Here is a 25,928-nt window from a genome sequence, read left to right as displayed (position 1 = left end):
AACCAAGTTGTGGGGTGAAACCAGGGAGAAAATGAGAGATTAGGAAGGTGGTCTCCTTAGCTGAGGGCAATTTCTGTAGCGCAACTTTGCAGAGAGCTGCTACAGTACCAGGAGCTGGAAAGGGTGGGGGGTAAATGCAGCATCCTGGTGGAGGGGTGTTGGCAGTACACTGCACAATCCAGGACAGGAGCTTGGTGGTTTCACCTGTTGTTGTTTTTCACCTGGGATGGTCTATCCTAAAACAGTAGAACTTTAGAATTAAAGACCCATCAGTAACTATCTTGGACTATTTTCGCAACTAGAAAAAAAACATTCCAAAGAGCAAGTGACATTTTTGGGTGCAACATTACTCTGTAGCTGAAACAGTATCAGAATTCCAGTTTTGTGACACTAGCCATATTTAGAGTTCCCACTTCTGTGCCATGGGTAGTGAAATTTCTGTGCTAGGCTCAAAGAACAAATGTAGATTGAGATATGAATAATAAACGGTCCAAAGGTGTCAAATTAAATTAGGGTCTCCTCTAATAGGGCTTTAATAATGTAACATACCCATTCCCAAGGCATATATATACTGTGTTATGGGAATTGTACCTTGCATCTGCAAATATATATTTGAAATGAAATTTGAGCCAGCCTTTGTACTAAGTACCTGACAATGTTCTGTATAAACACATAGCAAATAGTTCCTAAACATTTTACCATGTAGGAGCCCTTTGATTACATCTTCCTTAACAGATACCACATTTTAAAAGTCCCTGACATGTTTATAATGTCAAAAAATGACTTTTTAAAAACAATAATTTTGGTCCCCATTGTAATTCATCAGCTCCATCTATAACAGTCAATTAAAAATTCAAGCAAAAAGGAAATAAATACAATGTGACACTGAACTTTGCAGTTTCACCCCTGAGAAGAATACAGTCTAATCGGCATTTTGGAACATTAGAAATAACTTGGTTTTCCACTTGTTCTATTTTCAAAAACCCCTGGAGAGTCCTAGGTTAGAAATAAACGCATAAACATATAAACACACCCACTCCAAACAGAGGACCAAATTACTGTTTCAATTTATTAAATAGAATTTAGGTAATATAAGTAGGTTGTACAAATTTTGAAAATCAGGAGAAAAAATCACCCATCATTTTATCATCCTTATAGTCTTCTTATTAATCTAAGTTTTCATTTTTACATGGTTTTAATTCTGCTTTTATCATTTATCATTGTTCCATATACCTTTCTTCATAAAATTCATAAACATTGTTTTTGGACATATCTCTGGAGTAGATTTCCGGGATTTATTTATTCATACTCCCACTGATGTTTGTGCAAATTGTTTCCAAATTTTCAACACTAACCATAACAGGTAATACATATCTTAAATGTAAATAAGTGTCTACTTACTTTATATTTATTCCCCAAAGTGGAATTACTAGGTCAGAGGGAATGAATATGTTTGAGATAGTTTGCTATACTTTGCCAAGTTTTTTCCAGAAGGAATGTTCCCACTCAAAAATATGAGGACTCAAGTCATGAGTCTCTTGCTTATTGGTCAAACAGTATCTGGAGATTTGTTTTATTGATTTGTAGCAATTACTTGTATCACAAAGCTCTTTTCTTCATATGTATTCCAATTTCTCCCAGTGGGTTTGGTCTTTTAATTTGATTATCATTTAATATGCAGTATGTTGAAAACTCTCTTAGTCAAGTTGGCTGATTTCTTCTCTTGTGACTTTATCTATCATTTCTTAGTGGGGAAAGTCCTCTCTCTTGCTAAATTTCATCAAGAGAGCAGGAGACCAACCGGTGAGCTGCAGGGCTGGCCTGGGTCTCAGTCACAGCCCCTTACCCTCTGTTTGAGTGCTGGTGTGCAGAGTCTAAAGGAAGCATATAGTTAATTTCATGTGTCAAATTGATGAGGTTATAGTGCCCAATAGTTTGGTCAAACATGCACTGACTGTTATTGAGAAGGTGTCTCATAGGTGGATTTCCATCATAAGTCAGTTGACTGCATCTATGGCTGACTGCATCTACAGTCAACAAAGGAGTCATCTCATCCAGTCAACTGAAGTTTTTAAAGCAAGAACTGAGGATTTCAGGATTTCTGCCTTTTCTTCAGCCAGCTCACTTCTCCTAGGAAATACAACTTCACCTTCATCTGAGTTTACAACATGCAGATTCCTATAATAAATCTTTCTCTCCTTCTACATAGATACATATTTATATATATATATATATATATATACTGATTTAGGTATAAATATATATTCTTGCTCTCTGTATCTGTCTATCTCTATTTCTGTCTCTATCTCTATTTCTATCTCAATTCTGTTGGGTCTGTTTTTCTGGAGAACCCTAATGCAGGAAGTTTGCAGGAGCAGTATCTAGGAGGGTCCAGGCTGAAACTTTATAGATAATAATATGAAACAGGATTGCCATAGCCGAAAGGGACAGTGAGAAGCCAGGATAGTTGAGAAAGGAGCTTGTGAGGGGTACAGTAGCAGGAAGGGGACGCTGGGGGAACACTCTGAGACAAAGGGCAACCATACTTGAGGAACTGCCTCAGTGCCTGTTGCAGAAGTATGATGATTATTGCATTTTAGTTTTTTCTAGTTTTTGTATGATTTGAGTTTTCAAATTAAAAATTTTAATTTATTTGGAATTATGGTATGCAAATAAGTTATGAATGAATTCTTTTCCACACTGTTGACAAGTTATCTATGCTATTTAGTTGATAATGTTTATTTCTGATTCTTGATCCTTTTTAAAAAACACATATTAAGGCCAATCCCTTGATCTTGGGGTTTGCCCCTATGAAACATAATTCTGAAAAGGAGAGACTAAGCCTACTTAAAATTAGGCCTAAGAGTCATCCTTAGAGAACCTCTTTTTTGGCTCAGATGTGGCCTCCTTCTCTAAGCCAACTCAGCAGATGGAGTCACTGGCCTCCCTCCTACGTGGGATATGACTCCCAAGGGTGTAAATCTCCCTGGCAATGTGGGACAGAAATCCTCGGATGAGCCAGGACCCGGCATCAAGGGATTGAGAAAGTCTTCCCGACCAAAAGGGGGAAGAGAGAAATGAGACAAAATAAAATTTCAGTGGCTGAGAGGTTTCAAACAGAGTTGAGAGTTTACCCTGGAGGTTCTTCTTATGCATTACATAGATATCCCTTTTTAGTGTTTGGTCTATTGGAGTGGTTGAAGGGAAGTACCTGAAACTGTTGAGCTGTGTTATAGTAGCCTTGATTCTTGAAGATAATTATATTAAGATATAACTTTTACAATGTGACTGTGTGATTGTGAATAAAATAAAATAAAAAACCTTGTGTCTGATCTCCTTTTATCCAGGATATGGACAGATGAGTAAAAAAATATGAATAAAAAATAAATAGCAGGGGGGACAAAGGGTAAAATAAATTGGGTAGATGGAAATACTAGTGGTCAATGAGGAAGTGTAAGATGTAAGATGTATTCTTTTTTCTTTTTCTAGAGTGATGCAAAATAAATGGCCATGGTGATGAATACACAACTATATGATAATATTGTAAGCCATTGATTTTATACTATGTATAGAATGCATGTGTGTAAAGATTTCTCAACAAAAATATTTAAAAAACACATTAAGTTCTTATATATAATAGGATCATTTTTAGTTGTCTCTGTATATATGTCTTTTATCAAATTATTAAGTATTAGCACTTTATAAAATATCTTACTACTTGGTTTCTCCATCATTTTTGTTAGAATTTTCTTGGATGTGTTTGCCTGTCTACTCTTCCAGATAAATTTGACAAGTATTGTGTTAGTTTCAAAAGCCTAAATAAACAAAAAAAACAAAAAGAGCTAAAATAATAGGCCATAGAAATTGTTTGGAATGGAGCACCTTTATAATTCTTACTTTTCTAAGTGGGAAATGAGGTAAGTCTTTGTAATTAAAACTTTAATATATTTCTTAAATTTTGGTAAATTATCTTTATCTTTATTGAGATTATTTTTGGCAGTTTAATTTTGTTAGTGCTGGCACTATATTGGTGATCGGATCTTTTCTTTCTTTCCAGTATTATGAACAATTGGTTATTATTGCTCTATAGGAAGGTTATAGTTTGTTTTCCTCATAGACAGTCAATTTATCACACTCTCTTTTTGGTTCTAAGAGCCTTTCATTTGGGTTATTCAAGTATATAATCATACTATTTGTAAGTATTGATAATTTGGTTTCAACATTTAAGTATTCACTCTTTTAAAAAATTCATATCATATTGCATTAGCCAGAAATTCCAGAAAATATTAATAATGGATTAAAACAAGCAACTTTCATTTAACTCTGATGTTGAAAGGAATGCCTCTGTGTGTTTTATTATAAAAATTTATTCCCGGATTCATCAAATAAACAGTGGTGACATTCTAGGTGCTAATTTTTGTTCTAAGTGCTGGGGACAAAAGGATTTGTAAGTCACTAGTTTTGGGTTTGAAATAAACATGCTTCATAATGACAAATATCCCTCTTTTCCTACTCACTTTAGAGTTGTTTATTAGGAAGGGGTAACTCAGTGCTTTTTTGAGATAATCAGTGGAGTTTATTCCTGCAATATGTTGATTTTGAGATAGAACTTAATTGGTTGTGATGGATCACTCCTATAGATTTCAATGGATAATTACCCTAAATACTTCATCAATCGATGCCCTTTAGGGGTTTAATTTCTCTGAACTCGCTTTGGTACTCATACTCCAGAGATCTAGATCATTCCAGTTCCCAAGAGGAAATATCTACAGAGGAAATACAATATTTGGTAAGAAAGTAGGTTGTGAGTGTAGGAAGTAGAAAATCTGGAAGCTGGGGTAATTTTGAACTCAATCTACTCAGGTAAATATGTTGGTTCTTTTACATGGTGCTAACCTTAACTCAAGAAACAACAGAATTTTGCACCTTCCCAAGGAAAGTTCTTTGTTCCACATTGCCCTAAGGAAGGACACAGTGGCCTATAGAGCAGCATGGCATGGGGCAAGGCAGGGCTGGGATGGCTATCACCTCCAGGCATGGGTGTCAGTATTGCCAGATAAGGAAGCTGCTCCCATCCCTCTTCTCCCTCCCGCCCAGACAGTACCGCAGATGTTCTTCTAGAGTGTCTACAACTTCCTTGTGCAGCCTAGGAACACTGACGGAAGCTGACCCTTCTCCCTGCTCCAGTCAAGATTCCAAGTCAGGGCATTTCCCTTGACTTGCCAGAGACAGGTGTTGGGGCTGCCATATAACCTGCACAGGGTGAAGGTAAGGAGACCAAGGGCTCTGTCTGAGATGTAGAGAGGGCTGCCCTATCTCTCCTGGATGTTGTAGTATGTGCATATAAATCTTGGTGGGATTCCAGCCACTTTGCCACCAAGAACAGAGCCAGCTTTAGGAGGCAACTGACCCCAGCCAGCTGAGAGAAGGGGAGAGGGAGAAAAGCGGGAGTCTGGTTGATGCAGAAGACCTGGGTCAGGGGGCTGTTTTGCAACGAGCTGGGCCCCGACTGTGGCTGGTATTTCAGTAAAGTAGTGTCTTCACAATGTCTAAAACAGCTCATGCAAGGAAGTATTCGATCTCATTTGCAACATATTCTGTTAGGTCATACATTAATAACTTCATATAACAGTAGATGCTGGACACACTCTCTGCAAAGTGAAGGTGGTTTATTGCTTGTTATGATTTCAACTGGCAAAAAATTGCACAGGGACTGAATTACCTACAATGCCATTTTTATGAAATGCCTGCATAGAACTGCAAGTAGAAATGAACTTCATGCATGCATTTTTCTTGAAGTCTTCTCTTTTCTGGGTGGAGGTGGAGCAACAGCCTTCCTCTGCTGTCAGAACCAGAAGATGACGTTGAAGTAGCTGCTTCTGTCGAATGTTCATCCCCTCCCATCATTCCCACCGACTGCCATCCACTCCTGCCCTGAGTCTCTGATGCGAAGACACACACGCACATTTCAGGAAAAGCAAAGGTTCACACATTTTGAAGAAAACCAATCATACCACATTTTTCTTATAAAACGAGATGAAAAAAATAAATTTAAACACATATTTCAAGTGTCACTCTTCTTTATATGTTTATATATGTTAAAGCTCTTATTTTTCTTTTTCAATATACTCTACTTAAAACTTTAAAAAATAAACTTTCTTTTCTTGGTACCTCTTGTTTCCTGTTTTTAGTCTTGGAAACTTTAAAAATACATTTCACTAGAACTCTTCTGTGCAAATGATAAACATAAATAATATAAACATCTACGTTATTAAAAAAAAAGGCCATTTCAAGCTTCTCCCTGTGACCAAGATCAATGACGGTCCCCTTCGATTGTTCCTAGAAGTAGTCGACTGTCTGTTCCCTTAAACCACACAGGTTCCGCTCTGGCTGAGGGGCGCCAGACAGAAAATCACCCTCCTGCTTGTCTGATTGTAAACTAGTTCGAGAGAACTGTAAGACACTTCCCAGTCCACTGACAAGCGACAGGGAGGAAATCCAGTTGAACGAGCTGAAGTTGGGCAGGTTGAAGATGGAAGAAAGGGGGGCCGCCCTGCTTGTGCTGGTGGGTTTCATTGTGGAGTCCCCAGGATGCCTTTCCTGGATGGACTTCTGTGGTGTGGAGGCCTCTGGTGCCTGGTCACTCAGCTCCTCCAGCAGGGAGACATCCCTCAAAGACATCCTTGTGTCCACTGCACTCTGCTCCTTGCCTGCCTCCGGGGAGCAGGCTGGCTGCTGTGTGGGCTGAGGTACCTGTGAGGCACAGCCCTGTGGGAGGGACCCACAGGTACCCATGTTTCCCAGTTCCAAGTGCTGTGAGTCCCCCAGGGGGTGTCCCTGAGTGAAGATCTCTTTGGGAGTGTTGAGTTTCTTGGGGGACCTCTTGGCCAACTGGCGTCCAAGCTGAAGTTGGGTGGGGAAAAGGGATCCTTGGAGAGCTTTGAAAAATAATCTGGAAAGAGCATATAAAAAAAGTCAGACATTATTGCAGGCAGTGCCTTCATGTCTCCTGAGACTCACACAGTGACAAAGCTCATAAATGGAGCATGCTCCTGAATTCTCTTATGGGTTTGGGGGGCACTATCCCTGGTACCCACCTGGGCAGCAGTGCAGCCACCGGTGCTATAAGACAAGTCAAGTAAAACACGGGGTCGCCCATTAATGCTTGCATAGTCCAGTAAGGGTTGGATGGAGGATAGCATGTTGCACAAGAAGCATTGTAAATCAAAGCCACAATGAAAAATAAAAGGATACTGAAGCCACAAGCTATCCAGTTGAGCCAGGTCTGAGGGCAGGAAGAGAAATAAAAGGTCTTTTATTTTAATACCAAAGCAACAATAACAACAACAAAAATATACCCATGTTATAAGTGAATGAGTCTGATGCTCTAAGGGCTTAATTAAAGCAGGAGCTTTTGGCATGAAGGGCTGGCTGGGGCTTGTTGAAGTCTTAGGAGCTTGTGGACCAGCATGGGACACAGATGGGGAGAAGAAAGTCAAGGGTATGAGAAAAAAGGAAAGAGAAGAATGTGGTGGGAAAGGAGGGAAAGAAGGTGGGTAGGAGCTAAGCATAGCCCAGAAGAAGTTGGGATGGTGGAAGGAGCTAAATGTTGCTCAAGAGAAGCTGGGGTGGCAGGCTGGGCACTGCCCATACCAAAGGCCCAAGTATGTGTCCAATCGCTGGTGGTCCTGTTCTCCTTCTCGTCAAAGAGTGAAGCTGCTGAGTAGTCTCCTGTCTGCTCTGGACCCTTCTAGATCTCATGGAATCTACAGGGAAGTGTGGGGCCAGCCTATCCATGCATTTCTTGGACATGAGCTCTCCCCATGATTCTTACCCAGGTTTTGGTTTCAATACCCAGATGCAGGAGGAAGGTAAAAAGCGCAATTGCAGTGATGGGTGTTCCCCAAGTAAACAGGTCTGTATCTGAGTCGTAATAGGCCTGAAAGACAGTGAGGTCGAGGTCTGTAGATCCACTGACCAAAGTGATGGGAAAACTCGTTCCTAGTGCTGACTTACCAGGTACGGAAGGAAAAAGCAAACCAGGCTCTGGAAGGTGGCATCAGCCATGTTTATCCAGAACGCTCGTGGGCGGTATTCCTGAGATACAAAAACAAAGCAAAAAGATCACAGGCAAGTACTTATGTCTTCAAAGGAATTTTTCCAAAATGCTACAGTCATTTATGCACGATTCAAGCTTCTGAGGAAAACTGCTATGTTTAGAGAAGCAAAGGCAAGCAAAAGACTGGTTGAAAAACAACTCAACAAAGACTTCTAAATCTTTTGGCAGTCAGTAACTCATTGGGGGCATTTGCAGTCATTAGATTAGCTGTAGCAGTTCTATGTGGATAATAAAAAAAGAAGAATCACTTTCAAAATCCTATGACGGAGGCAGGCCATGGTGGCTCAGTGGCAGAGGTCTTGCCTGCCATGCCAGAGACCTGGGTTCAGTTCTTGGTGCCTGCCCATGTGAAAAAAAATCAATAAATAAAATAAAATCCTATGATGGAACACTTCCCTAGAGTAGAGATAGGGCCACAAGTTTGGGTTGTTCTTCCCCAATTTGAGCCCTCCTCCTCTTATTTTGTCAGGATTTTGCCTCTATTTGTTGTTACATCTTTTCAAATATTTTAAAAATACGGGGCTTGACTTTTAAATTTGATCACGGTGTTGAAATAAAAAAGTTGCATGTCACAGGCAAAAGTGAATTGATAGAGATGAATAGAGTCTTCATTATCTGGGTGGTCAAATTCGTCTTCATGAAAGTCAGGCTGTGCTTAGAATTGGAAGAATCCCTGAGCACTGGGACTGGTCCACAAGAAGTGAAGAATAGATGGAGAAGCATTTACTGAGCAGAGGTGAAAGCCCTGACTGGGTCCTTCCCATTGGTCACCCCAATGCCACAAGCCACTTTCTGCATCCTTGTCCCGTGGCCAGATGAGGAGTTGGAGGCCTATCCCAGGGTGACAGGGTAATAGGCAGAAATACCTCCTCATCTGTCTGGCCCACCATCTTTGCCCACCCCAAGCTGCCCACTTCTGTGAAAAACCCATAGAAAGGGGCTACAAACCCAAAGTCAATAGGTGATTAGGGAAGCTAACTTGTCAAGTAAACAAATTCTGAATTAGAGACTACAGTAAGAGAATTGGGTCCCACTCTTTTTGCACACATTTAGCAATTCTAACTAGCCATAAACACTGAGATGGTTTACTTTAATGGCTGGGTAAGAACAACTGGTACTTTCTATCTATTTGTTGCATTGATATAAACAAATTATTTACATCCATCTGTATTCATTTGTTCTTTCAATGGTTATTGTCTTGTTAATTCCTATTCACCATCAATTACAATTTTTGCTTGTTTAAGGAAAATCCCTGTGGGGCCGTAGACCCTGACTTAAATTCCTCCTGGGCTTATTCTGGTTTTTCTTGGGCTTGGGGGCTGACATCCTATGGGAATCCTGGTGGGGGGACAAGTTCCTGCAGTTCATTTAATGCAGGCAGAATTTGATTTTCCTTCCACATTTCAGATTCTAGAATTTTAATCATATATGTCCATTTAACGAGATTTGGAACCTACACTTTCTAGAACATGGGGTTGGGGAGGGCGAGGAGATGGAGGTGAGCAGTGGAAGCATATACCTCCATGTTCTGGCCGCTCTTGTAAAGCTGTGGTTCGGTCAGCAGCACATCGGCTGGTACGTCCTTGTCCAGGACCCCAGTCACAAGCTGGGGAAGTGATGAGAAGAGCAGATTAAAAAAGATCAGGTACCACTGGTCGATCATTGCAGATGCAGAGAAACCGCAGTAAAACTGGAACCAAAATAGGAGGCCTACAAACATCTGAAATCAAGAAAGGAAGGGGCTCTAGTTAGGAAGAATAGGAAATTCTTCTGCCGTCCTTGCAAATTTCAGTCCAAGGGCTCTAAAGGTTTTGCAGAGTTTGATTGTAAAGATTAAATTTATAGGTTGCTATTCCTTGAGCCCTGCTTTTGTTCTCTGCCTCTCTTTCCTCTTCTTCCTGGGCCCCTTCCTTATTACCTTGAGCACAAAGGACCAGCAATAGGAACTGGGGATTCCCAGGATCAGTCCTCGGAGGGATGAGATTTTGTGTCTGAAGAGCCAAAGACCATTAACAAGGAAATAACCACAGGGAGCCTGGAGCTGCTCAATTTCAAGAGAACAAACAGGGTACACCATCAGCTGAACCTGTATTTTTGGCCCTACACAAAATCTACCTGTAGTCACATTCCTGATGTTGCCTCACTCTTTAGTTACATACCTTTTTTTTTTTAATGAAATAGTTCTTAGGAGAAGCAGCAGACAATTACTGACTCTTACTGTGGGGAGAACACACCCAAAGATGATAGCAAAGACAATGGCAATACCAGTGTTGCTGCTCTGTCTGAGCCTTGGTTATCTGTTAGGTGCATGAGTTATAGGTATTATCTCTGGCCTTATAGCTAACTTGGAAGGTTCTCCCTGATTTGGCAATTAGGGAAGTGAGGTCCAGGGAGGTTGCAGGGCCTCCTCCAGGCCATGCTTAGATGGTGGAACTGGGTCAATCTTTTTCCATTATAAATGGATCACTGACTATCTGTGGAGTACATTCATAGAGGTACCTGACACTTTAGCGAACCCAAAGCATTCTTACACTTACTAGCTTTGAGACTTGGCACAGATCATTGAACCCCTGGTCCATGAAATGGGCATACCTATGATACCTACCTATGGGGTTGCTGTGGGGGTTTAAATGAGCATTTAAAGGCCTTTAAGAGCTCACAATAGTTCCTGGCACACTGTAAGAGTTCACCTATTATTTGATGTTGTTAGTAGTAGTGCCATTATTTTGTGTGAGGCTCAAAAATGGCCAGAGTTCTCACCCTATTTACAGAAAAGAAAATTGAAATCCATTGATATTCAATGATTTACCCATGGTATGCATAATAAACGCAGTTTGTTCAACTGCAGTTTGTCCCTGGGGGACATGGACAGATCCAAGAGATAGTATATATGTTAAAGGGAATGACATTCTCTTTTGAGGACCATATGTCTGGGTGCTGGTTCTGGAGCTGTCTCTAACTACCTTTCTGACCTTGACCCAAGCACTTCACTTCTCTTTGGCCTGAAAATGACTTGTTGTGAAGATTAGAAGAAATGATGGATAGTCAATATTGACTAACTTATAATGACACAAATCTTCCGAGTCCTAATGCAACCTATGATTTAAATCTCAATATGCAACTCTTCCTTCCAGACAGAAAATTGAGAAACTCAGATTTTTCACTGACTTTCTTCACTTTCTCATTCCCACTGCTGAATTTCTCTCACTAATCCCTTCAACTTGGCCTGTAAGATATCAACGATAATTAGAGTTAAGAGAAAGAGGAAGAAATGCACTTGGATAATTGAGATTTTTTTCTACAGTACCAAAAAAGACTGTTTTCCAAACTGCTGTTGCTATGGAAACTTTTCTCTGCTTTACACTGGAAAGGAACACCAACCTATTCCTAAAACTAATGAATTTCTCATTTTAGGAGGCAAAGTGATTATCCTTGAACATCTCAAGTAGATTAAGTGCCTGTTAACAAAGGTCCTGTAGCTTATATGGAATAAACACAGGCACCTCTTTCTCCTTCCTGCCTCCTCCAAGAGGTGAGAACCTCTAAGTCTGCACTTAGGCATATAGGGCTTCAGCATGCTGGGGATTCAATACCAGGTGGGTAGAAGAAAGAAGGAGTGAGTGGGCAAGGACAAGGCAGCATGTTTCAGTCTTCATCAGATATAGTCCCAAGTAGAAATCAATCTAAATTAATTTACAGGACCAAACCTATAAATTCGACATGCTCTGATTAGTTCTGTGTATCTGTAATCATTTGACAGAAGACGTTTCAAACAATGCATGAGAGTGAGAGAACAGGAGAGGATGGAAAAAGAAAGGTAGGCTGCTAAGCCTCCAGCACAAGCAATAAAGAACATGAACTGGTGGTATAGTGCTAGAGATTTAGAATTAGTGTGAAGCATTAATTTATTTTATTTCATTCTTTTTCAGAAGAATACAGGATTATCTTGGGATTGGAACATCGGTGTCTAGAAAGTTAGATTTCTGGAATTATCCTGGGAGATCACTGATTTCAGAGTTATTTTCTTTCTTGCTTGTCCATTCAACTTCAAGATTTCAGAGGCAGGAGCTACAAGTAGCAACCTAGCAACTTCTCAGAAGAATATTTATGGATTACTTATAAGTAATGCTCTGGGGCAAAGGCATAATTCCAAAATGACAATGCTGTCCATACTCAATTGGGGGTGGGGTGGGGTATTATGAAGCCTATCTGCCAAGGACTCAGGAATGAAGGAATTAAGAGTTAAACATATGACCAACATGAAATGTATCTGGGCCCTTCACTAGAATGTCCTCAGCCAATTATTAGTCCAGGGCCTGACCAAGTTGAAAGGTCAACACAGAAATGAGTGGAGCTAGCCCGGGGAGCCCAAGAGAGAGAGTGGCAGGTCCTGCTGGGGCACATTTCCTTCCTCCTCAAGGCCAACACCCTGACCTCAGAATTTGTCCCATTGTCCCAGAGTGGATATGTCTTGACAAAGGCCATTATGTATTAGAGTCATGGAATGACTAAGTACCCCCATTCTGATTCTAGTACCAACAAACCCACTTCTGCACATCATTCGATTTTCCCTGTCTATAGGAGAGAATGTGATGAGTAGAGGACTCCTCAGCAGTACGTTCCTGAAAAATACATTAACACAATGGAAAAGAGCTTGGGAGGTGGAGTTGGACAGACCTGTCATTGATTTGGCCTCAACTGCTTACTAGCTGTGTGACCTGGTGCAAACAGCTGGACGTCACAATTGCTCTCTTTCTTGTGATAAATTAGTAAGTGAACTTTCTGGTTTTATCTACCTGTTCCTAAGACCTTATGTACTCTGTCCTAGCTATCATCTCTGCAACTTCTCTCATGTGCCAGAGTTAGTCATCTGAGCCTACAGTTCTAGGACACGACTAGAGGAAATTCACAAAGATCAAGAGGGAAGGACCCAATGGGAGGTCATGGGGGTGGCCCATAACCCTGATCCAGGGATGGTTCTATGAATCTGGGGCTTTTCAGTTTGGAAGGCTGGCATCAAATACCTACCGTATTTTTGTAGAAGAAGTACAGCACCATGTTGGCAAGTCGAGAATAGCACCAGTGTCCATGAACAATTAAGAGTCTCTCCAGATATCGGAACTTTGGCACTGCAAAGTCACTGGCCATCACCGCCTTGAAAGGGAGAGGATTCTATATTATTGGTGACAGTTCTACTCAACCAAGGTCTGTCTCATCTCCCCAAAATACAAGGCATAAAATGGAAGGAGAAATCCAGTGTAAGCATGAATGGAAAAGGCTGGCTTCACTATGGGCTTCCTTAGATTTTCCTTCAATTAAAACAAAAAAGTCAATCTGAAAGAATACTCCAATTATGGAATATAATTTTAAAGGATTTATATAAAGTTTTGAAGCATTTAACTGAAGAGTTCAAAAAGTTTTGATTTCATTTCCATACTTCTTCATAAGGCAAACAATACAGAGATTGATACTTTCCCTTTTTCCACTTCTCTCTCCTCTTCCCTCTTTCCCTGTTATTTTATTTAGTTAAACCATACTCTGATCTCAACCCAAAGATAAGAAAAGCTGTTCTTTCCATCTGCATCACAGAAAAATGGTCAGCTGTCCTAGGAGGTATCTTTTAGGTCTTTTTCCCTGGAGCCAGCAGTGTAGCAAGGATAGGGACATGGGTCTACTGACTTCCTACACCTGTACCCAACAGGACCATCATGAAGATCAGGACAAGACCCAAGACCAGCTTGAGGTTAAGCACCAGCACCAAGACCAGCACAAGAACAAGGGCAATCAACAGCACAGGCATCAAAGCTGGTACCAGGACCAGCACCAACACCAGACTAGGAGCAGCACAGGACTAGGACAGGACCAGGACCAGGACATATGAGGACCAAGACTGCCACCAGGACTAGGACACACACTGCAAAGTTGTGGACAGGCAGCTTGAGGAAGCGGCGACAGGGAGATTTCTGAATTTTGCAAATTTGCAAATTTGGAGGCTCCCCATTTACATCATTGAATAGCAAGCTCTAACAGTTAAGCTAGCTAGCCCAGACAAAATGCTGTCAAAATTATATTTTCTGTCTCTAGAATAATGAAAACCCATCATATAATGAATTTCTTTATTTAGAAAAGTAATCAACCCAAATGGCAGGAAAAGATAGACTTCTGCTTATCTTTTGAGGGTTTTTCCATCCAAAAATACCAAAGTATTTTAAAAATTTAACTGATTTCCCTATATTCAAATAGTACCTAGGGAAGAATAAATTATCTTTGAAGCTGTCCTTTCTATGAAATGGAATAACATCATTATATATGACTGAAAAGTCTGAAACCTTTTAGTATCTATTTTTTGGATCTCAAAGATAAGGATTTCAAAGCAAGTAACATCTCTCTCCTGCTGCCAGTATGTAAGGATTTAAAAGGCATTTTTTTTAACCTTCTTAAATTTATTCCTTTATTTATACTCTCAGAAATCATTTATTAAGATTCTACTATTGCCGAGGAAAGACACAGAGACTATCAGACATGGTCACTCTCCTAAAAGTGTCAGTTTAAAAATTCAAATCCAAAGGAATAGCTGTTATAAAGAAGTTAATGGGACTACATTGTAGAACTATCTTTGAAGGAGAAACCTCAACCCTTGAGCCCTGCAGATAATCCCCTCTTGTTGAACTGTTTCCTGGCTCTCCAGACTTCAGCCACTCCTCACTACCTCCAAATCTACCCCTAACAAATTGCTTGTCCCATTGTCAAGGTGATTATCCAAATGCTCCAGGCTAGGTTAGATCCTCTTCTCCCCAAAGTCTCTACCAATTTCAAAAATATTATGACTCAAATTTATTAACGTTGGACATTGTTCCAATACTACATCCCAAAGTACGGCATTTCTAATTAACCACCGTGTTCAAGTCCTGGATCATAGGTCAAGAACTGACATGGTGAGCAATGAAAAATGCAGAGTTGGATTTTCATGAGGTGGCTATATTCCATTTTTATAGGGATACCAGGTTTTAATGTGTTACAGAAAAGCCAGGTAGTCAAATGGTATGGCTAGTGTTCAGGAACAGTTGAAAAAAAAAAAGTGCCTTCCAAGGATGAGCCACCAAGAACTTGATTCACCATACCTTTCTCTGGACCACTTATTTCATAAAAACACACTTGTAGACATGGAGTTAAGTCCATTGCACAAAGCTTCATAAACATGAAGAGAAACACAACATCTTATCTTCTACTACTGGTTTAGAAGAAGGCAAGATTAGTTATAGTTATGGCCAGCTCTTTAGACTAGCTGGACAGTGCCCAGAAGAAGTTCAATGTGTTTCTTTCATTGGTCCCTCCAGTGAGTAGGGAGATGGAAGTCAATGAGAGCCACTCGGTCACCCAGGACAAGCCTGATTGATTCTCACCTGCATGCCCTCCTGGCCTGAGATTCCCACACCCACATCTGCCACCTGGATCATGCTGACATCATTGGCTCCATCTCCTAGAAACAGCACAGGCGGGAAGAATCGTTTGAGTTGAGATGCACAGAATCAGATGGACCTGATGAGTCTTCATGGAGTCCCCATTGGATAGAATCCTGTGGAAGGGTCATGGGAAAAGCAAGGAAAAGGCAGCACAGTGTCGGCCCTGGAGGAATCTGATTAAACAGTTCCCTGGCGGAACTACTGGCCATACCAAAAGATGCTTCTACTATCAGGCTGGTGTTGAGTTACTTTTTATACAGTAGTCACCCTACATTCCTGACTTATAAATTAATAAAACCCTGACACAGTATCTGGCACAATGAAAGATGATGGGGCCAACCTCATCATTAGTTACTGAACTACTCCAGGCCTGACTGCATATATAGTTTATCAGCCAAAGCTGCTCCAATTCTTACTCACGTGAGTAGTTTTCTAAACTAAACAAAGGAGATTAAGTTCTATCCAGAAAACCATAAAGCTCTTTTTGCATACTGATCACTTGTAGGCTTAATAGCTATTGTGCTCACTTCAGGGCCCTCTGTGGAGGGCAAAAAAGGAGGATTTCTATTTATTCAGGAAATCTGTTGGTGGAATATATTTAGGAGCACAGGGCATTCATAGGTTAGAGCTCTTGTCACCTTCAGGGAAAGTCAAGCAAAGACAAAAAGTAATAATCATTTAGTGATAGTGACTGTTCTTGGAACTGAGCAGCAAGATGGCCCAAAGCATGGTGTATACACCAAGTTGCAAAAATGGTAAAAGGTACAGATATGCAAAGTCAGAGTAACTCATGTGGTTACAGGATGTCTCTCTTGTGATTTTTCTGTCCCTGATGGGGCCAGGCTCAACAAGAGTGATCAGCCAGTATCTGTTGAACTGAATTTTGTGAAGCAATAGAAAATCTCTGCATCTTTGCCCAGAAAGTTCTTTCAAAATAAAATACAGTAGGCAGCCATCATTGGAAGCCAGAAGTGGTGACACTGATCCTTTAACTTATGCTCAAAGAGATGAGCTAGAGTTCTTATGGGTCATTACTTTCCCTTTGTCTTTCGACATTCTATTCTTTTTTTTTTCCTTTTCTTTTTAACCAGCTGTGGCTTTACATCCATTTCCTAAATATATAATTGGTCAGATGGGTACTATCTGGATACTGAGAGATATGGCTGATCACTCATATCTCTCAACAACCTTAGGAGGCAGATACTATCCTCATTTTAGAGGGTGGATTCTGAAGCTCAGAGGAGGAAAGTGAATGGTGCCAACTTAACCTGCTGACACCACAGCTGCTGCCTTCAATATCTGCTCAGGAAAATCTGAAGTCCACTCCAGTAGGGCCCCATCCCCGAGGGAGATGCCTTTCTTTCACCACCCTGGAATAGAGACCATGGCTGAACATGCTTCTCATGTCTCCTGGACACATGCCCCCAAACCACTGTATACTTAGCAGTTACCTCCTCTTCTAGAGCTGTGCAGGGTCATGTCTCTAAGACAAGTCTGTGCTACAGCTAGAGGCTCTCTTTCCTTACCCTCCCTTCCAGCACCCCCACCTCCATGAACTCAGGCTCAACACTGGTGAGATAAGGTACCCCATTTGATAGTGCAGCAATCCCCATTTCATTAAAGGATGGTTGCCACAGAACTTTTGCAAAATATACTGAGATTATTATTGATTAGTGAGGATATGTTATTTCAGAGCAAACTCTCACCTGGGTATGAATTACATTTTCAGGGAGATCAAATTATTACACTATGATGACCTCTCTCTCTGTGCTACCTACAGCTTTTCAAGGATTTTACCAGGAAATGGTACTGCAGAGCTCCTGAACCTGAACCTGAAATGGATGAGAAGGAGGCAGGTGGCACAATGGTATTCTTGGAAATGGGCTCAGAAGGCGCTGCAGGACAAAGTATTTGCAAAGAAAAACCATCACTAGATGAAAATGCCTTTAAGTAGGTGGCATAATATTTAGTAACTATGATATCTTGGGATAGATTTAGTTCATTAGATGCTCGTCTTGGAAGAATCAGCAAAGTTCAGCTGACATGAAGGAATGGGAATTCCGATCATCATGACATGTGGGAACAGGGAAAGCTATGAACATAAGATTAGGGGAGAGGGAGGAGAAAGCAAGGGAAGGGCAGGGAGCGAGGGGTAAGGAAATAAAGGGAAGGGGAAGGAAGGGAAAGGGAGTGGAGGGAAGGGAAGGGAAGAGAAGAGGAGGGAAGGGAAAAGGAGTGAAGGAAAGGTGAGTGAAGGGGAAGGAAAGGAAGGGAAGGAAAGGGTAGGGGAAGGAAGTGAAGGGAAGGGAAGGGAAGGAAAGGAAAGGTAAGGTGAAGGAAGGGAAGGGGAGGGAAGGAAAGGGGAGTGAAGGGAAGGGAATGAAAGGGGAGGGGAAGGGAAGGAAAAGGAAGGGGAGTGAAGGGAAGGGGAGGGGAAGTAATGAATGGAAAGGAGGAAAAGGAAGAAGAGAGAGAGGGAGGGAGAGAGGCAGACAGAGAGAGAAGACACAAAGAAGACAGAAAGAGGGAGAGAGAAGAAAAAGGGAAAGGAAAAGAAGGGAAGGATAGGGTTGTTGGGAGGGAAGGAAAGAGGGAGAGACAGACTGACTTCAGACTGCAGAAGAGGATTTAAAGCCTCTTTGTCCTTAGAGTGTTATAAGGACCCCAGGAGGCTCAAGGAGAAAAGCCCAAGGCTTCACAGGCTCTTCTTTCTGTTTTAGCAGAATTAATGTTTAGCAAGTAGTGTCCTCTGCTGTGGCCCTGTGGTCTGGGACTGGCATATCTCTAGTCTTCCATCTCCCAAAAGACTGAATAAGCACCATCTTCTTAAAAGGGCATTTTATTACTGACCTAATATGTACTTATTACTGTTGCTACTCATTTTGTATCTTTCCAATATAAGGTTTATATTTGGAATAAGCCACCTTCTTTATCGCATAGGATATGATTTTATATACAGAAATGAAATGTGGAAGAGTTCCCTATATATGATTTAGAGCTGATAGGGATGGGAAGTTCTGGTTGCCTAGCGAGGCCAAGGCTGAAGGTGGTCGGATGTCTGCAGAGGGCTCCCATGGGGGACAGGCCCTGCCAGTTAGGCTGGGATACTTGCCGATGGCCAGGGTCATGGCCTTGAGCTTGCTTCTGACCAGCTTGACCACCATGCTCTTCTGCAGGGGTGTTGAGCGGCAGCAGAGAACTGAACGGCACTGCTTGGCAAGGAAGAGAAATTTGTCCTCCAAGTTCTTCTCTAGAGCATAGGCCAGACTTTTCCCATCTATCACGAGGCTCAGGCTAGGACCAGAGGCCGTTGGTGTGTAGGGCGGGCAGAGTGGAGTGAACCCCACGCTCACAGTTCCAGGGGTCTTCTCTGGGGTGCTGTGGGTATATCTGGCCTGCACGTAGTGGAGGCACTGGTCCAGCAGGGCTGCACACGCCTCCTGAAATACACATGGGGCAGTTATGTGCTGTGGGGGGTGGGCACAGCCATGCTCAGGCCTTACCCTATGGACCCACTGCCATCCACCCACCAGTATATCCTTCCCAGGCACCAAGCAGACAAGATAACCTTGAGAGACCCCAGCCCCTCTAACTGGTTACCCAGGTCTCCCTCCCGAAACTGAGTTTAGTTGAAGGGGACACCCCCAACTTTCCATGTAGGAGAGAATAAGCCAGTCTAGGATTCGATGAGATTGCCCTTTATTGCCCGTCATATAGAGCAGAGGTTCAAATGAACATCTTTACTTTGGGAAGCCTGCCCATATTATTGCTAAATTGCTGGGTGGGGAGTGTGATGAAGCCCTACATCTGCACTTCTCTACATTTCTCAGAGGCCCTTACTTGGTCGTTCTTGTTTCCTACTGTAACAACAAAAGCATACAAAGCTCTTTAAAAGCCTTTGATATGAGTATTCTCTAAAGAAATGCAATTATCAGCATTCTCTCTAAACTGCCCAATTCCACCAAGAAAAAGAATTATAAAAATGCATAATTTACTAGGGCTTTTAATCGGCAATGCCTTTTCAAAATTCATGACTGAATCTGAGTTTTTGAGAGCAGAAACACCTGTTAGGGAACCTACACTAGGAACCAAAGTCAGAACAGAAGGGTGATGGTTCCTGATAGAATGCATTTAAGGAAGAACACACATCTACGGAAGTCAGGGGTGGCTCCTGGTTCTCTTGGACAGGAAGTCCCCCTGGTCAGGAGCCAGCTCCTCATAACTAACCATGGAAATCCAACCACATTCAGTAAGCACTTATTTTTAAAGGACCTTTTGCATTCATAAAAGTGAGTAAGACCAGAGAAAAGGAAACTGCAAAGACACAGTCATTGTCCTTGGGGAGATGGGCAGAGAGGGAGACACATACACTGATGACCAAAGCAAGTCACAGATGGGGATATTTTGAAGTGCTACAGAACACAGAGAAGGAGAGATATTCTTCTTGGGGCACGGAGGGGATGGTAACTGGGAAAGGTCTTGAGAAGGTAGGATATCATCATGTTGGGTACTATGAGTTCTCAGGCCCAAGCACAGAGCACTGACAGGGTTAAGACTGAGTTTCAGCTCCTGGTAAGATGGAGTGGGTATAATTCATCCTCCTCTTCCACTGGATGCAGCTGCAAAACCCCGATTGTAAAGTAGCCACTAAAAAAGGGCCCCCGAGAAGTAAAAGTGAAGGGTCTGGAAATGATTAGAAAGACAAAGCGTCAGAAAAAAAGTAGAAGATATAAAAGTAAACCAAAATTACATTAACCAAAATAAAAATCTTACTGGATTTCAAATAATTTATGTAGATGCTTCATCCTCAAGGAAGTGGAATACAGCCCCCAACTGCTTGAGTGTAAGCTGAACATAGTGGCTTCCTTCCAAAAATGTACAGAATGGAAAAGGAGATAAAGAGTAACTTTATAGTGGAGAAACCTGACAAACACTAGAACATTCTTGACATTGATCAAGGTCAGCATCATTAGTGATAAGTTATGTTGATAGTATGTATCCTTGATATTATGAGTTGAAAATAATAACACTTTATATCTGTGCTCTTCTCCCCAAAACTCATAACCCCAGTCTAATCATGAGGCAAACCCCAGTATTGGGACATGGTACAAAATACATAACTGATAATCCTCAAAACTGTCAAGGTGATCAAAAAACAGGGAATGTCTGAGAAATTATCACAGCCAAGAGCCTAAGGAGACATGTTGACCATGTCCATGCCACCAGTGTAATGTGTTATACTGAATGGATCCTGGAAGAGGAAAAGAACATTCAGTAAAAACCAAAGTAATCTATATTTAGTATGAATGTAAGTTAACAGTAATATACTAATATTGGCTCTTTAATTTCAATAATTATAATCATATTATAATAATGTAAAATGTTAGTTATGGGGGAAACTGAGTGGTGGTATATAACTCTCTATACTCTCTTTGCCATTTTTCTGTAAATATAAAGCATTCTATATAGAAAGTTCATTAAAATAAACTCACTGGAAGGGCTCAATAGCAGAACAGAGATAGCAGAGCAGTCAGTGAAGTCAAAGAGAGATCAATAGAAATTATCCAATCTGTACAACAGAGAAAAAAGAGAACTGCATGAACAGAGCTTCAGGGATCTCTGAGACCAAAAGAGCTAATACTATATCATCAGTCTTCCAGAAGAAGAGGAGAAGGTACAGTGGAGAGAAAGTGTTTGAAGAAATAATGGCTGAAAACTTCCCCAATATGGCAAAGGGCATGACCTCACAGATTCAAGAAGCTCACCAAATCCCTAGTATAAAGGTGAAGAAATCCATGCTTAAGCACATCATAATGAAATTGATGAAAGCTAAAGACAAAGAAAACATTTTGAAAGTGGCCATGTAAAAATGATTCATTTGTGGGATAACAACAATTCAAATTACTGTGGGTTTCTCATTAGAAACCATCAAGGACAGAAGGAAGTAGAACAATCTTTTTCAAACACTGAAAGAAAATAATTGCCAAATCAATACTCTATTTCCAGTGAAAAATTCTTCAGGAATGAAGGTAAAATAGAGACATTATTTGATGAAAGAAAGTAAGAGAATTTGTTACCAGTAGACCTAATCTAAAAGAACTGCTAAGGGAAGTTCCTCAGACAAAAGACATGACACAAGGCAACCTGGAATCTCAAAAATGAAGGAAGAGCTATAGAAATGGTAAATATTTCTATAAATGTAATAGATTATTATAGTGCTCTTGAGTTCCTTAAACTGTGCTTGGTGACTGAAAGCAAAAATTACAATATTGTCTGATAGGGATTTTAACATATGCAGATATAATGCCTAAGATATCTCAACATAAAGAGGATAGAATAAAGGGACCTACAGAGTAATAAGATTTTTTCATTCTTTTTGAAGTAGCAAATACTGATTTTATGTAGATAGTGAAAATTTACATACGCATATTGTAATTCCTAGAATAAACAAGAAAGAATAAAATGATGTCAAATACAATAACTAAGCCAAATGGAATAACTAAAAAATGTTGAAATAACAAAAAAAAAATAGTGTGAAAGGGGAACAAAGGTAGGGGATAAGCAGAAAACAAATAGTACGATGGTAGACTTGAATCCAAATATATTGATAACAACCTTAAATGTAAATGGTCTAAACATCAAAATTAAAAGAAAGAGACTATCAGAATAGATTAAAAACTGACCTCACTATATGCTGTCTACAAGAAACTCACTATAGATTGAGCAAAAGTAAAAGGATGGAAGATGTACTGTGAAAACCTTGGAGTGGCTATGGTTGGGCCAAAGAGAAAATATTTCAGGATTTGTGGGTCATTCAGTCTCTGTCACAACTATTCAATTATTCCATTATTTTATGAAAGTAGACAAAGATAAAACATAAAAAATTGGGCAAGTCTGTGTCTGAATAAAATTTTACTGACAGAAATAGGAGATAGGCTATATTTGGCCCATGGCATCAGTTTACTGACCTGAGCTATATAAGAACTGAAACATATCTACCTGTTGGATATAATTGACATACATGAAACACACTAAACGACAGCAGAATACACATTCTTTTCACATGGACATTCACCAAGATAAACCATTTCCTAGGTAATTTAAAAAACAAACTTTAACAAATTTAAAATTTTAAAAATAAGGTATTCTGACTATAATGGAGTTAAAATAGAAATAAAAAACAGAAAAGCAAGAGGAAAATCTTAAAATGCTTGGACCTTAAATAAAACAGTTCTAAGCAAACCATGGGTAAAACAGGAAGTCATAAGGAAGATTAGAAATATCCTGAACGCCATAAAAAATAAAAATAAAACATTTTAAAATTATGGGATACAGCTGGGCATAGAGGATAATGCATATATTGTTTATATTTGAAAAAAGGAGAAAGTTTTCATATCAGTAACCTAAGATTTCACGTTAAAAAACTAGAAAAACAAAACCAGTAAAAAGAAGTAAATAATAAAAGTAAGTAAAAAAGTCAATAAAATTGAAAAGTGAAAAATAGAGAAAAGAACCAGTGAAATCAAAACCTTGTTCTTTGAAAAATGCATATAATTGAAAAATCTCCAGCAAAAGTGACAAAGAAAAGACATAAATGACCAATATCAGAAATGAAAGAATGGATATCATTTTAAATACCACAAACATTAAAAAGCAGAAGGGAATACTATTTCCCATCTGTATAGGGATTTGGATAAATAAGTGTGACTGGGTAACAAAAGCTTCAGTGCCCACTGGCATGTATCAGCAGCAAATGGTTCAGAGGAAGTCAATGGAAATAGAACAGCGCCCTGGCATCATTTTTAGGCACACATGACTTCCTGAAAAAATTCTGATACTGTTGGTATTGATAGTAAGTCAGGTAAAAAGCAGGCTCAACTTCACATTGATGAAGCCCAGGCATGCATGCCTTTGAAACTAAGACATCCTAGCAAACACCACATCTTCCAAATCAATGAAGAGCACTCTTTAAGCCCAGAAACATGACACAGTTGCACACAGGAAAGCAGAGAGTAAAGATGCTTCTCACAGCAGCTGCCTGAAATGAAGGTCTGTGTGCTGGCCCGCAGTGCTGAATCAGAGGCAAGGCTGTACCAGGTAAGGCGGGCGCTGCCCCAATGCCCACCCACCTGGGACTCGGCATTCAGAGTGATGACTTCCTCGTCATGGTCCAGCAGTTTGCAGGCATAAGCGATGTTAACAGCCGTCTCCTGTTTGTCTCCAGTGAGAACCCAGATCTGCAGGCCTGCTTGGCGCAGTTTCGCGATGGTTTCGGGGACTCCATCCTGCAAACGGTCCTCAATTCCAGTGGCGCCTGATGAGAGGTACAGGAGTGTGAGAAAGCCCTCTCTGTGCCATGCTCCCAGACCCTGGCTGGGCACAAAGTCCATGCACCAGAGCCTGACTTGAGCACAGCCTCTGTCAGCGCTGACTCGCTTGGTGCTTGGACACCAGGTTCTGATCCACCCAAAAGAGTACAGGACACCCCGATTTGAAGGATGGTTTCATCATTCATTGTTTCAGGATACAGTGGACCCTTTAAGTAGTTCTCTCAGCATGACACATTAAAAAATATGTAGAAATGATCATAAGCCACTGGACATAATTTCTCTATTCTTAAGAGTCAAGTACCTCGAATCCCTTCTGAGCAATGTGTTACTAACCCATACAATTTTAAGAACTTTGCAGATAATTTGAAAACAAAGCTTGGGGGAAGTGGTGGAAAGGATCTTATTCTAAAGCATAAAAATGTTTAATGAAATTACCCCTCCCATATTAAAGTTTCTGGCAAATGAAATCCAAAATATTTTTTATCATTTGCTATTTCTTGAGGGCAACATTGTCATGAATATGATTTTCCCATGGACATAAAAAATAAAAGGAGCATTTTCTCTTGTATTGTTATTAGTATACTGGTTAAAGGAAAGAACATACTATTCAGGGCAGAAATATGCTCTCTGACCTGCCTCAGCTTTCACAGGCTTAAAACTCAGTAACATGTCCTCTAGCTTCCTGGCCCTAGAAGCTCATCCACCCGTGGTCCCGATCTCCTGGGCTTTAGTATTGCTCTAGCATGAGGGACCATTCCTTATGGGCTCAGCCTTTTCCTTCAATGCCTCTCTGTTCTCTGTGCTGGGATATCTCCTCCCAGAACATAACTGAGGAGGGTGGAGTTGAGGTAATAATATCCATACAGAAAGTGCGCATTTCATAAGTATACTGTTTTAAACAAACTTTCACAAATCACCTATCTACATCACCAGCCCTGAGCTCAAGACACTGAACATCACCAGCTTCCCACAAAACCGTTTAGGAGCGAGTGGCTTTTCTCTTCTTTTCCACCTAATGCTAAGTGTTGTGTGAGACCTGGGCCTTCTGTTTGGGGCACGAAGTGGAAGGCCAAGTGGGAACTTGGGAAAGACCTAGAAAGGAAAAGAAGAGGGTTCTGAGCTTTCACCCCATGGGGGCCCCATAGGAAAGAGACCAACATGGGGTGGGACTCAAGACTTGCTTAGGGATGAAGACATTTTAGGCTCCCTGCTAAATTCAAGTACACTGAAGACCATATAGGCATCTGGGAGGGCATGGGTGACCTTGTCCCTGCAACCTTCTGGCTCTAGCAGTGGGAGAGGGTATGCATTCCTATCTTCAAGACCCAACAGACATGTTAGGATGACTGACCTAACTGACATTGACCCAACTGAGGATGACCCTTAGAATGAGCTGAAAGGGGTCAATTCTGTTATATGACATGTTCCCTGATCTTTAAAGAAAGGGAGAAGGATGATAATGCTTGCCTCTCTGTGCTCACAGCCCCTCATACTTAATTAAGTTCATACTTATTAATGGTGATGACAGAATAACAATGATGGCTCACTTTGATTACACTATTTACCAAACAAAATTTTCATACCATCCCTAAGATGTAATGTAAGTACTACAATTATCCGTATTTAACAGACTGGATAGTAAAGGTGGGGGAGGTAGGGTTAGGCAGGGATGGGTCAGACCTGGTATGTCTGTCCCCAAATCTCATGCTCAAAATCCCCAACTGCATCAGGGGTATCTATTGTAAGTCGAGCACTCCAGTGCTCAGCATATAACTAAAATGAACTACCTTCCCCCTCATTAGACCGGGAGTTCTAAACAAAGGCCTTATGCCTCCCAGCTCTGCACCACCAGCTTATCATCCCGGGTCACTCAGTGAAGAGAACATGAAAGAAAGCAAAGTAGGGAAGGTCTCCCTTAAAAACTTTCCTTAAGGGAGTCCACCACTTTTCAGAAAAAATCAAAGACTTAGAAAACAACTTTATTGCAGGAGCTATTTCACCAAAGTAAAGATGCTC

The 25,928-nt window shown here is 40.8% G+C and overlaps 1 protein-coding gene across 1 annotated transcript in view; it reads right to left on the bottom strand.

The window, feature by feature from the left end:
- Positions 1–2,876: 2,876 nt before the first annotated feature.
- Positions 2,877–25,928, bottom strand: part of ATP10A (ATPase phospholipid transporting 10A (putative)) — a 180,314-nt gene continuing 157,262 nt past the window's right edge. Inside the window, exons 14-22 of the mRNA XM_077123982.1 lie at positions 23,712–23,896; positions 18,695–19,022; positions 15,523–15,599; positions 13,148–13,273; positions 9,639–9,839; positions 8,017–8,097; positions 7,835–7,939; positions 7,098–7,285; positions 2,877–6,952 (exon numbers count right to left, since the gene is read on the bottom strand). Coding sequence (XP_076980097.1) covers positions 6,340–6,952; positions 7,098–7,285; positions 7,835–7,939; positions 8,017–8,097; positions 9,639–9,839; positions 13,148–13,273; positions 15,523–15,599; positions 18,695–19,022; positions 23,712–23,896 — 1,904 coding nt within the window. The 3' untranslated portion in view covers positions 2,877–6,339. The remainder of the gene's footprint in view (positions 6,953–7,097; positions 7,286–7,834; positions 7,940–8,016; positions 8,098–9,638; positions 9,840–13,147; positions 13,274–15,522; positions 15,600–18,694; positions 19,023–23,711; positions 23,897–25,928) is intronic.

The sequence above is a fragment of the Tamandua tetradactyla genome, chromosome 12 (assembly GCF_023851605.1).
Source record: "Tamandua tetradactyla isolate mTamTet1 chromosome 12, mTamTet1.pri, whole genome shotgun sequence".
NCBI lineage: Eukaryota > Metazoa > Chordata > Mammalia > Pilosa > Myrmecophagidae > Tamandua > Tamandua tetradactyla.
The sequence above is the reverse complement of the archived record's forward strand: the minus strand, read 5'-3'. Positions and strand labels throughout refer to the sequence as shown.